Below are 13693 nucleotides of genomic sequence, written 5' to 3'. Positions count from 1 at the left end.
TTTAAATACATTTGATTGGAAGCGAAATGCTTTGGAATTCCCTGAAAAGCTGATAAGATGCTATATAAATGCATAAATTGTTGTTTCTCCCCTAATATTGGTATTCTTGCAAAGTGCCCTGATGACTGCAAGTCAAGAAGTTTGACATGTGTCTTCTTTCAGCAACACTCAAGTTCTGAAGTTCTGTGCTACCAAATGACTAACTACATATGCTTCTTTATCACTGATGAACCACATTGTTTGGTATCAGTACTTATACAACATCCACCAATGATAATTAGCAATTGTAGACTTATAGGTGGCTGAAATGAAAAATGCATTGATACAGTAAAGCACTAAATGGCAGTCTGTCTGTCATCACATCTCCAAATTAAAAACCCACTGATTAGATAGTCTGGGAAAGGTGCTTAATGGATGCCAACCACTTCCAAAGCAATGGATTGAAACATTGAAGAAAATCAGTTCAAGCTGTTCTGATAAAAGTCCACCCTCTTGGCTGAGGCTGAAACCTAAAGAAGAGAATTAAAAATATTTTTTTTTAAATGGTAAGGAGTGGAAATGTGAGAGTATTGTCGTAGAATTTGGAATTCTCTAACATACTTTAAACATAATAAAAATATTGAAACCTAAGAATTTTGTTTAGGTTGATTTTTCATCATCTCTGAAATCCAGTTGGCGTAAGCCAGCAAAGAGAACCATGTTACACTTTTTGGAATTGCTTTGAATCCCTCCCTTACAATAGGTCATTATGATGGGAAAGGGAACTGCTGACCGTGAAAATCTAAAAGATTCTTTTCCTTTAAAAAGAAAGACTTGCATTTATATAGCACTTTTCATGGCCACCAGATGTCTCAACGTACTTTACAGTCAATGAATGTTCTTTCGAAGTATAGTCAGTGTTGCAATGTAGGAAACACAGCAGCCAAGTTATACACAGCAAACTCTCACAAACAATAAAGTGATAAGGACCAGATAATCTGTTGTGTTGCTGGTTGAAGGATAAATATTAGTCAAGACACCAGGAATAACTCCACTGCTCTTCATCAAAATAGTGCCATGAGATCTTTTACATTCACTAGAGGAGGCAGATAGGGCCTTGATTTAATATTTCATCTGAAATTCACCACCTCTGACAGTGCACCACTCCCTCAGTACTGCACTGGAGTGTCAGCCTTGATTTTTATGCTCAATTCAAGGAATGGAACTTGAACCCAGAACTTTGTGGCTCAGAGACAAGAGTGCTATCAACTGAGCCTGCGCTGACTGTTTCTGGAAGATAACAAAAGGAGAGGTGTTTTCATTTATGGGCAGGCACTGCATATCCGAAAGGGACAGGCATCCAAGAGGGAGTGAGAGGTTTATTTTATGTTCATTCATGGGATGTGGGCATCACTGGCTAGGCCAGCATTTATTGCCCTCCCTAATTGCCCCTGAGAAGGTGGTGTGCTGCGTTCTTGGACTGCTGCAGTCCATGTTTTGTAGGAACACCCACCATGTTGTTAAGCAGGGAATTCTTAGATTTTGACCCAGCAACAGGGAAGGAAGAATAATACAGTGGGGGTGGAGCCTCCATATTGGGCCTCTGCAAGTATTTAACTCTTCCATGCACAAGGAAATGTTAATTAGCTATGAAGGAAAGAGGGAAAGCTCTCCTATGATTTATTGGTCTAGTGTTGAGAATGTTTCTTTTATATTTTTCCTCCACTCCAGAGCTCGGCCGGTTATAACCCTGGAGATCTCCATCCTCCTTCCCAGCTCCATTAACATCACAGCTCCACAGTGCCACGATGGCATACAGCCAGTCAACTGTCTAAACGTTACAACTTGTTTCCGCTTTCATGGCAAGCAGGTCCCAGGTGAAATAGGTAATGGTGTGATGATTACTTTCTTTGTAATAATCAGTTTTATTTGCTTCTTGCTTTTGATTCTCAACTTTTAGGTTGGCTAAGCAACTAGTTAATGGACACATGGAGCAGAATTTTCCGGTCCTGCTGCAGCGGGGGTGGAGCTGGAGAATGTGGCGAGCCATTGCAAAGTCCATTGACATCGGCAGGACCAGAAGATCCTGCTGGTGGAAGGGGCCAGAAAATTCCGGCCATGGTTTTTCTGCTTGACTGAGTTCAGATTGAACCACTTTATCTCTTTTTCTTTTCTAACCCATTTCCAATCCACTTAGAAAACTGTGGGAATAAATTGCCTAAGGCTCATAATAGCCTAATCTGACAGGAGTAAACATCTGATTCCCAATAACCAACTATGAGATGGTTCGAAGTTACAATTCAATGAAAATTAAAATTGTTGGGCTAAATTACACTACCTGGGAAGTTTAATTGACTAGAGAATTCTATTGTGCCTCTCCTTTTTAATTAAATTTTTTTTTAAACAGTTGGACATACATTTCAATTGACAAATATCAAGTATGAATGCTTAGCACTATTTTAAAGCAGGTTAACCCATTTATGTTAAATGAATTAACATCTGCCAAAAATAACATAAAGAATAACATAGTACAAGCTTGCATCTAAAATTCACGACCGTAAAATACACTCCAGTGCACACTGATTACTGAATTAGATGCACTGACTAGGAGTTCTTAAGCTTTTTAGTGTGAAGAACATGATTTAAAATAAGATCTCAGACCGGTTGTTGATTTGTGGGCCATGGGCTAATATTAAATCAGTACAATAGAAACAAGAAAAATACATTGTTCAATAACCATCACAGAACATAGGAAATCTTCAGCAAAAAGTGAAAGATTTATATGGTCTGAAGAGAAACCAGAGTATAGGAGTTACCCAGAAATAAACAGTTGTTTCACAAGTCACTTAAGTCTTTGTGGGAAGGGCTGTTGGATGTCAGGCATAATTTGAAGCATGTATGAAATGTTTAGGGTTTCATTCCATCCTGTCACACTGGGGTCTCATTCTGTTTCATAATTCACAACTAGAGGAGACCTACATAAACTTGCATTTGCTTCCATTCCATTATTATTTTTATCCCGCCTCTTAACCGGTGATGCTCAGAGATGGAGAAATGAGGAAAGAATTGGGAAATGGTTTTAGAATAGAGTGTAGAAACAGGAGTAGACCATTCAGCCCCTCAAACCTGTTTCACCATTCAATTAAATCATGGCTGAACTTTATTGATCTAGTTTGGTTCCATAACCTTAATGCCTTAGCCTGAAAAAAACAATCCATCAATCTCAGTTTTGACACTTCCAATTGACCTGGCAGAAAGAGCTTTTTGGGGGAGACAATTCCAGACTTCCACTACTCTTTGTGCGAAGAAATGCTTCCTCGCCACAATTCTGAATGCTTCAGCTCTAATGTTAAAGTTATGCCTCCTCATTCTGGACTCTTTCATCAAAGAAAATCATTTCTCTCTATTTATATGAAACACCTCAATTATATCACATCTTAACCTTCAATACTCAAGGGTATACAAGCCTAGGTTAGGCAGTTTGCCCTCATAATTTAACCTCTTTAGTCCTTTTAACATTCTTGTGAACCTACAATGTCTTCCTTCCAAATCAGTACACCTTTTCTGATGTGTGGTTTCTAGATCTGAATGCACTACTCAAAATGTGGCCCAACCAGATCTTTATACAATTGCAATAGGGCTTCTCTAACATTTTGATTAGGTTCATTATACATAATTTACTGTTTATAAATCCATGCTGGCTTTCTCTGGTCAGTTCATATCTGTCCAAATGGACAGTAACTCTGTCTCTAATAAGAGATTCTAGTAACTTTTCTAGTAAGTTCTCTCAGCTTTCAAGGCGAGTTAAAGGCTTGCCAACGAACTATGTCGGGAACCCCATTTGCATACGTTAGCATCTCATGCAAGCTCAATAAAAAGCCATCTTGCTGGAATTAAGTTTGCCTTCCAAATTAAGTTCCCCACTAGCAAGAAATTATAGTGTTGAGTTTTACGACGATATATAAGTAGCTTGCACCTGGCGAGTTTTATCTCTTCTGTGATGTTGAGGTCTGTAGATGTTGCTGTCTAGGCCTGCCTGTTTCTCAAAGTTCCTGGTATCTAAAAAATATTCTGATCTAACTTCCTTTGGCCCAAAGTGAATGATCTTGCACTTCCCCATGTTGGACTCCATCTTCCACAGTTCTACCCACTCACTTAATCTATCAATGACCCTTTTCAGCTTTCTCCTCCCATCTGCACTACTTAATACATGCCAACTAATTTAGGGTCATCCAAAAATCTTGGATAAATGTCTCTTTATTCATAGAATAGTACAGATTATTGACCTTTAAGCCATTAGAAACAGTTTCTCTTCACTTACTCTAGCTAAACCTTCATGATTTTAAACATCTCTATCAAACTTCCCCTTAAGCTTCTCTGATGTGAGAGGAAGAACCCTATTTTCTCCAATCTATCCATGTACCTGAACTTCCTCATTCCTGGAACCATTCTACTAAATATCTTCTACTAAATTATGTATCTAAACACATAACATCAATTGGGTTGGACAAGGGAGGCAGGCGAAGGATGGAGGGGGTCAGTGGTAGGGTAGAAGGGTAGAGCAAAGGCTGGATAGTTGGAGCAAGCTTATGGGAGAAGTTGCAGGGGAGTGTCTGGGGAAGGGGAGCGAGTGTCTTATAGGGTGGGGTCAGTGGCATCGACAGTGGGATCCTGGCTGGTGGGGGGAGGAATCTTGGTACTGGTGATAGGAAGGAACAGTCACAGTCAAAAGGGGGAGTGGAATGGGGTAAGGCCTCTCTGAAGCCTTCCTGTCCTTCATCTTCATTCCTTCAGCTAAATTTATAATTTATAAATTTATAAATGTAAATATAATGAAAAGTTGAGATCCCAGCACAGATCCCGGGGGGTTGTGCTGCTCGTCACTTCCAATCACTCGTAGTGCATACTTTTTATCTTGTCTGGCTGCTGTCTCCTAACCAGTTCCTTACCTATGTCAAAACGTTGCCTCCAATTTCATGCACTTCCATTTTTCTAACAGGCTTTTGTGTGCAACCTTATTGATTACTTTTTGGAAGTCCATATAAATAACATTCATGGACAGTTTCTTATTTACCACCTCCTTAATTGTCCTTCTCTAACATTTTGATTAAGTTTGTTACACGTAATTTACTGTTTACAAATCCGTGCTGGCTTTCTCTCAGATATCAGTTCATATCTGTCCAAATGGACAGTCAGTCTGTCCCTAATAAGAGGTTCTAGTAACTTTCCTAGTAAGTTCTCCCAGCTTTCAAGGTGAGTTAAAGGCAGGACGAGCTTGCCAACGAACAATGTTGGGAACCCCATTTGCATGCATAAGCATCTCATGCAAGCTCATTAAAAGGCCACCTTGCTTGAATTAAGTTTGCCTTCCAAATTAAGTTCCCCACTCTCAAGAAGTTAGGATATTGAGTTTTACGATGGTATATAAGGTGGTGTGCACCTGGCGAGTTTTATCTGTTCCATGACTTTGAGGTCTGTAGATGTTGCTGCCTCCTTCTTGGGGATGTTCCATAACATCAATTGGGTTGGACAAGGGAGGCAGACAAAGGATGGAGGGGGGCGGTGGTAGGGTAGAATGGCAGAGCAAAGGCTGGATAGTTGGGGCAAGCTTATGGGAGAAGTTGCGGGGGAGTACCTGGGGAAGGGGAGCGAGTGTCTTAGAGGGTGGGGTCAGTGGTACCAACAATGGGATCCTGGCGGGGGGGAAGGAATCTTGGTACTGGTGATAGGAAGGAACAGTCACAGTCAAAGGGGGAAGTAGGATGGGGTAGGGTGGCAGGTCCAGGGTGAGACTCTGGTAGCTGAAGATCTCACCGGTGGGTCACAGAAGAGGACTAGCCAGGTGGTTCGGATAACGGGAGAGGGCAGGGTCAGGGTGTGCATGGGGATGGTAACAGGTGTCTGCTCTGAAGGGTGGAAAGGTATGTGGAGGTGGATCGTGGTGGGGTCTGGGGTAGTGGCAGAAGGTTCAAGGGTGACAGAATGGAGAGGAATGGTGATATTGGGTGGATCTATGGTGATGGGTGGAAGTTTGTGGATAATATGGGGAGGGTAGATGTGATGGAGAGAATCTGAAAAGTGATGTGCACCATTTTTCCAAACTGACCGTAACTACGTCAGTCATTGAGATCCCTTGAGATGGGAGGAGGGTCTTTTCAGGTGGGTGGAGTTCAAGGTCAGCACAAGTGTCCAACAAAAGGGGCAGCCTAATAATTATGACGCAACTAAATGTCAAAGAACCTCAGCTGTGTTCTCCTCTCTTATGATGAAGACCACATTGCGAAGGTTTGTTCCCAACTCGGGTCTCATGACATCGAGATCCCAGCAAGGTGCGGAGCTGCCGTTCATTCTGTGCCATTTGCCAACAGCTGCAGTCAGAGGCAGGGATAAAAGGAGGGAGGGAGGTAGAATGCCCCCAAGGGGCAAAGCTGGTGGGGGGCAGCTAACTCATAACTCCAAACCTCTATCCTCCCAGGTGAATGATCATGGTTGACAAGGGATCATGTGGTTAGTCTTTCTATGCTATCAAGGCAATAGTCTCTCTATTGAGTCCCGACGGTAGTGGAGACGAGTGGAAAAGTATCCACGTGAGGCTTCTTGCACATGGCCCTCATCACCCCAATCAAAGAGCAATGTCTCCATACGCATTCATGTATGAATGGGAGGAACATCGATCTCTGGTCCTCCAGGATGTGCTTTATCTGGAAGGGGTGGGGAGGGGATTTCATGTCTAGACGGAGACCAGGTGAAGGGCTTAGCACTTGCCATGTGGCTTTGAGATGGAGGGAAACATACAAAGGACATGCTCATTTAGAGTATAACTTCAGTTTGTTCACATATCCACTGAGGCATCGATGAGGCAGAGTTACCTGCAGCCTGCAACAGTAATGGCTCTCATCCAAATGAGGAGAAGGAAGTCCCATCCCCAGTTGGCACAGGGCTATGAGGAGCAAGGGCCTGGCAGCAAGAGGCACTGGGATCTTTATAAGGTCAAGAGGCTGGCAAATATGGATCAATGCAACAGCGAACATTGGCCCGATTATGTGTGCTCCTATCCAGAGATGAGCAAAAAACAATGCTGGAGGCACACTCATATATTCTGGGATGGGGTTGCTCTTATCCGTGAGCTTCTCTAATATGAGCTGTGGCTACAAGGTCTTTGAAGGAGTAGTGCTCCTGGCCTGTGCTGAGTGAACGTCTGTCCGGGTGCCGTTTAAATATGGCGCCAGGACCTTTGACCACATGAGATAACGATGGGGTGGGTAATTTCCTGTCCGTCCTACTATGAAATTTGCCGAGCTCCTCGCGGATGCACTATTACTGAGCTCAAAATCAGAAGATTGTGCCTGTTCATCTGCCCTACTGCCCAGCAGGAATGCTACCAACTATTCCACCCTCCAACGGACTTAGTCTCCATATTAGAAAACTCTGCCTGTTGTTGGCTTAGCCATGAGCATGTGCTGATGCTCCAAGACCTCTAGGTTGGTGTCCTTGCCCTGCCAAGAGATGCCGAAGATACATCTGAGACTGCGAAGGTGGAAACTGTTCAGTTTTTACTCCTACAAAAATAGAAAATGCTGGAAAAACTCAGCAGGTCTAACAGCACCTGTGGTGAGAAAGACAGGGTTAATGTTTTGAGTCCGTATGACTCTTCTTCAGAGCGCCTTTTCTTCTGCCTAGTATATGTTGCTCAGGTCTCACCACTGTAGAGGTGCACAGACTCATTTGATTGCTGCATTTGATGTATCGTGAAGTTGATCAATTTATCCATGCACAAATACATAGCTCCCTTGTTTTTGAGACGTACTTCTCCAATTTCTCTGTAGTAATGTTCAGTGTGCTTGGAAGACCTGTCAGTACATTGCACGTTCTCTTGGCCAGAAGGTGTTTTCCCGCCGACATGGGCAGATGATTCAATTGGGGGAGATGAGTCCGACGGGCTAGCCTAAAAATTATATGCTGATGTATTACAATGAGGTTTCTGACGTCCGATAGCGGGAAGCATGGCCTGCCATCGGCGGGTTGAGTGGACCACGATCGCATCATTATTTGCTCACACCACCGAACACGCCTAACGCCAGCGGGCATGGAAAATCCCGGCCAATGATGTACTCCAGGCATTGTTGATAAAGGCAAAGTGCGCACCTGGCAGGCTGCACATCGCTCGGGACTTCAAGGTACGTTTGCCTACCTTGCTTCGGCCAGCACTCGCAGTCATCAGCGCCAGGCTTCACAGACAGCACTGCACCACTTTTAGGGGGTGGAGGGCTCACAGGTAGATCTCTACCTACTAGATCAGCCGTAAGTGGGTGGCTTTTCAATGGCTGCACGTCTAGGACTTGCTTGGGGAAGGGGGAGAAGTGGCCTCAGGCAAGGGAAGAGACTGCAGCACAAGGGCTGTACTGGGGAAGGAGGGTAATCCAGGGTGTGTGTGGGGGCACATGTTGGTCTGTGTAAGTGGCCTCAAAGTGGTGTGGGCTGAGGAGGCAGTCTCCAGAGGAGATAAGGCTGGAAGGACACGAGAGTATGTGTGTAAGAATGAGTGGCGATGTCCCATGAGCTGGCAGTGAGTGAGATGCCATTGAATGTGTGATGGGCTTGTGAGTGTATGAGCTTGGAGTGATAAAATGGTTGTCATACCTTGCCTGCACAGATGAGATCATTCATCCTCTAGCTGCATTGGATGGCCAACCTCTTCTGTGGCATTGATTCCCACTGCCATCACCTATCAAGCCGGAGTTTCTGCCCTTTCTGCAGCCAGAGCAGGGGTAAAGGACATCACAGCGGGCCTCCACAGTGTCTAAAAGGTGCTCGAGGGCTGCAGTCTTCTTGCCTTTCAGGGTCATGTCTTCTTTGGGCTGGAAGCGCTGAGCGTGGCTGTACTTTAAATGTGGTGCCTGGTGTCATGAAGCTACGAGGTGATGGCATGGCAGGCGAATCGGAGCCTTCCCACCATTGAAACAGCGTGTATCCTGGGAATGCAAAATTAATGCAGCGGGCTTGGGATTATATGGCCTGAAAAGCCGCCATTGCGGCCGGTGGGTAAGGCGTCGTTTTTCCCGCCCGCTACCTCACTTAGTGCAAATCTGGGATGATTCTACCCATTGTGTCCTGCTGAGCAGAGCTTTGAGAAGGCTGCAGACCGTCCACTGCTGTCTCTGCCACCACCATCTGACTTTGCTCATATGAAGGTGAGAATCCAACTATCTGTCTTTCTGATCCTTCTGACATGTGAGCATTTGAGCTGGTGCATGGTAAGCATGAGTCCTGTGACAGTGCACCCTCAGAAAGAATCACCTCCTCTTGAGTATTCATCACTGCAAGGCCCTGCTGGAGAGATATTAATTAGTGCTGACTTTGTCATCAAACCTGCTGACAATGGTGGTGCTGTTGTTGTCTGGCGCACTGACCTCTACCTCGCAGAGGCTGAGCGTCAACTCGCAGACACTTCCTCGTACCTCCCCCTGGACCATGACCCCACCACTGAACATCAAGCCATTGTTTCCAGGACTGTCAGTGACCTCATCTCCTCTGGAGATCTGCCCTCCACTACTTCTAAACTCATAGTTTCCCAACCTCGGACAGCCCGCTTCTACCTGCTACCCAAAATCCACAAACAGAACTGTCCCGGTAGACCGATCAGCCTGTTCCTGCCCCACGGAACTCATTTCTCGCTATCTTGACTCCATTCTCTCTCCCCTTGTCCAGTCTCTTCCCACCGACCTCCACGATTCCTCTCATGCCCTACATCATATCAACAATTTCCAGTTCCCTGGCCCCAACTGCCTCCTCTTCACCATGGACGTCCAATCCCTCCACACCTCCGTCCCCCACCGGGATGGTCTGATGGCTCTCCGCTTCTTCCTCGAACAGAGGCCCGAACAATCCCCATCCACCACTACTTTCCTCCTTCTGGCTGAACTTGTTCTATCACTGAACAATTTCTCCTTAAACTTGTCTCACTTCCTCCAAATAAAAGGTGTGACTATGAGTACCCGCATGGGTCCCAGTTATGGTCCAGGGGGAGGTACGAGGAAGTGTCTGCGAGTTGACGCTCAGCGTCTGCGAGGTAGAGGTCAGTGCGCCAGACAACAACAGCACCACCATTGTCAGCAGGTTTGATGACAAAGTCAGCACTAATTAATATCTCTCCAGCAGGGCCTTGCAGTGATGAATACTCAAGAGGAGGTGATTCTTTCTGAGGGTATGTGGAACATTCCTTGTTCCAGTCCTACGCAGGCTCCCTCCCACAACTCTTTCTGCAGTACACCGGTGACTGCTTCGGTGCCGCTTCATGCTCTCGTCTGGATCTGGAAAAATTTATTAATTTTGCTTCCAATTTCCACCCCTCCATCATTTTTATGTAGTCCATCACTGACACTTACCTTCCCTTCCTTGACATCTTAGTCTCAATTTCTGATGATAGACTGTCCACGAATATTTATTACGAGGTAGCTACCGACTCCCACAGCTACCTTGACTACAGCTCCTCACACCCTGCTTCCTGTAAGGACTCCATCCCATTCTCTCAGTTCCTTCGCCTCTGTTGCATCTGTTCTGATGATGCCACTCTCCACTTCCTTCTTCCTTAACCGAGGTTTTCCACCCACTGTGGTTGACAGGGCCCTCAATTGTGTCCGGCCCGTCTCCCACGCATCCGCCCTCACACCTTCCACTCCCTCCCAGAACCATGATAGGGTCCCCCATGTCCTCACTTATCACCCCACCAGCCTCCGCGTTCAAAAGATCATCCTCCACCATTTCCACCAACTCCAGCATGATGCCACCACCAAACACATCTTCCCTTCACCGCCCCCCCCGGCGGCTTTCCACAGGGATCGTTCCTTCTGCGACACCCTGGCCCACTCCTCCATCACCCCCCACACCTCAACTCCCTCCCAGGTCACCTTCCCATGCAACCGCAGAAGGTGCAACACCTGCTCCTTTATTTCCCCCCTCCTTACCGTCCAAGGGCCCAAAAGCTCCTTTCAAGTGAAGCTGCATTTCACTTGCACTTCCCTCAACTTAGTCTACTGCATTCGCTGCTCCCAATGCGGTCTCCTCTACGTTGGAGAGACCAAACGCAGACTGGGTGACCACTTTGTGGAACACCTTTGGTCTGTCTGCAAGCATGACCCAGACCTCCCTGTCGCTTGTCATTTCAAGATACCACCCTGCTCTCATGCCCACATGTCTGTCCTTGGCCTGCTGCAATGTTCCAGTGAAGCTCAATGCAAACTGGAGGAATAGCACCTCATCTTCCGACTTGGCACTTTTCAGCCTTCCGGACTTAATATTGAGTTCGACAATTTCAGATCATGAACTTTCTCCTCCATCCCCACCCCCTTTCCGATCCCCCCTTTTCCAATAATTTATCATGTATTTTACAACTATTTTTTTTCTTTTCCCTCCTATTTTAAAATTTATTTCAATCTATCGTTTCATCTCCACTCTTTTAGCACATTTCATTCCCTTTCCCCCCCACCCCACCCCCACTAGGGCCATCTGCCACTAGCTTGCTTCCCTTAATGTCCCCATTAGCACATCTTTTAGCTAATATCACCACCGTCAACACCCCTTTGTCCTTTTGTCTCTGACATCTTTGGCAGCCTCTTCTTGGCCTCCACCTATCACTGGCCCCTATAGAGCTCTCCTGTCCCACCCCCTTCTACCAGCTTATATTTCATCTCATTTCTATATGTCTTAGTTCTGATGAAGAGTCATACGGACTCGAAATGTCAACTGTACCCCTCTCCGCAGATGCTGAGTATTTCCAGGTATTTTTGTTTTTGTTCAAGGTCAGAATATGTTGCAGACTACCATTGTGAAGATGATTACATTACACTTGCTTTTGAATCAAGTCAATATTACTGAGTGGCATATGATATGCGGATTGTTGATATTTAGTTGCCACTAAGTAGCAGAGAAGTCTCCTGATGTCCAGGGATGCCAAAATGCCACTGATTTTGAGTACCACACCCTCTGCTGTTGTTAACTATGAAATATGTGGAGGTCCATCTGAAGTTCTCCATAGTGTTCTGTGTTCCCTTCTGCTGGACACACATTTGAAAGAGAAGAGAATATATGGTTACAATGCTAGATTTAGATAAGAAAATATGGGAGGAGGCTCAGGTGGAGCATAAATAACCAGCAAGAGAAGATAAGGTGTGACAATAGATTCAGTACACTTAAAGGCTGTGTCCCAATTTAATGGTGCCTCTCTTAATGCACTGCTGAGGGTTGTGAAGAGTCAGAGAGAGATACTTTGCCCATTATTGGGCAGAAACTCATCAAGGCAGCACCTTCCCAACCCATGACCACTACCATCTAGAAGGACCAGGGCAGCAGACACATGGGAACCTACACCACATGGACTGCAGTGGTTCAAGAAGGCAGTTCGCCACCTCCTTCTCAAGGGCAACTAGGGATGGGCAAATAAATGCTGGCCTAGCCAGTGAAGCCCACATCCCATGAATGAAAAAAAAGAAACCTGTTGCTGCCACAAGGAAAGTGTGACTGGAGGTCGCCCATATGGTCAGCAGCAGGAGCATTTTGCCTTGTCCCTGAATCCAGTACAAGAAGCAATTTAATAGCCTAACCAGGTCAGAAACAGCAAGTACATTCACCGACATTGTGCTGTGTGCATCAGCCCATCCCCTCACTCTGCCTTGTCAAGCCGATTCCATCATATGACTCCTCACACCCACTTACTTTAAAAGCGCTCCCGTCATTCTTTCTCTGCTTCACATTTTCATCTATCTATCCACAACTGTCACTCACTCATATCCAATAGGCAATGTCGAGCCATCCCCTGATTCTTACAATCAACAAATGCACTGCAACCTGTTAGTGAACACACGTCACCACAGTATTACACAGATCTATTTTTTTCCCCGTTGCACATAATTGCATAGAATATACAGCAGAGGACCAGGCCATTTGGCCCAACCTGTTCATTGTCACACCTTGCCTTCTCTTGCTTTGAACTCAAAATTCCTCCAAATTCCACCTTTCCGTTGACTCTTTAAATCCTGGAGTTGAGATTGCATTATGCTGCTCCTCGGCAATACGCTACTGCACAATCAATATCAAAGCCAGAAGTATAAAATGCGACAGAAAGGCACACTGATTGTACATATAAGTTTCCTATGCGATATCAGTTTCCCAGCATATCTTTGAGTTAATATCGGGCCCACTGTTCCAGAAAACTGTCTCAAACATGAAAGAGATTCACTGCCTTTGAGACCTGAGATATTCTGCTTCTCCCAGTCCAATTGATGATTAAAGTATTCCATTATGATGACACTGCTTTTGCCAAAATGTTTCTTTGATCTTCGTATGTATGCACTATGCTACTTCAACACTACTATCAGGAGGTCTGTAAACAACTCTTAGTGAAGTCTTACATTTTTTTTATTCCTAAGTCCTTCTACTGCTTTTCACCCTTACTGATAAGCCTTTTTACTCAGGCAATGTTAGTGTTTTTTATCAGTGTTGCTTTGCCCCTTCCTTTTCCAATCTCCTTGTTCTTTTTACAGACTATGCAGCCTGGACTATTTATCTCCTAGTCATGCCCAGTTTGTAACCAGGTCTCAGTGATGGGCATTACTTCATATCCTTTATACTGGATTTGTGCTACTTCACTTATTTTATCCCTTACTTGATGCGCATTTGTGTATAGAGCATTAATAGAACATTAATACCCCACTATTTT

The 13693-nt window shown here is 45.0% G+C and overlaps 1 protein-coding gene across 1 annotated transcript in view; it reads left to right on the top strand.

Annotated features, from left to right (window-relative positions):
• Positions 1–13693, top strand: part of itga9 (integrin, alpha 9) — a 570745-nt gene that overhangs the window by 174356 nt on the left and 382696 nt on the right. The window contains exon 14 of the mRNA XM_041190128.1: positions 1711–1865. Coding sequence (XP_041046062.1) covers positions 1711–1865 — 155 coding nt within the window. The remainder of the gene's footprint in view (positions 1–1710; positions 1866–13693) is intronic.

Source organism: Carcharodon carcharias, chromosome 6 (genome assembly GCF_017639515.1).
Source record: "Carcharodon carcharias isolate sCarCar2 chromosome 6, sCarCar2.pri, whole genome shotgun sequence".
Taxonomy (NCBI): Eukaryota; Metazoa; Chordata; class Chondrichthyes; order Lamniformes; family Lamnidae; genus Carcharodon; species Carcharodon carcharias.
Note: the sequence above shows the minus strand (reverse complement) of the source record. Positions and strands in the feature narration are given on the sequence as shown.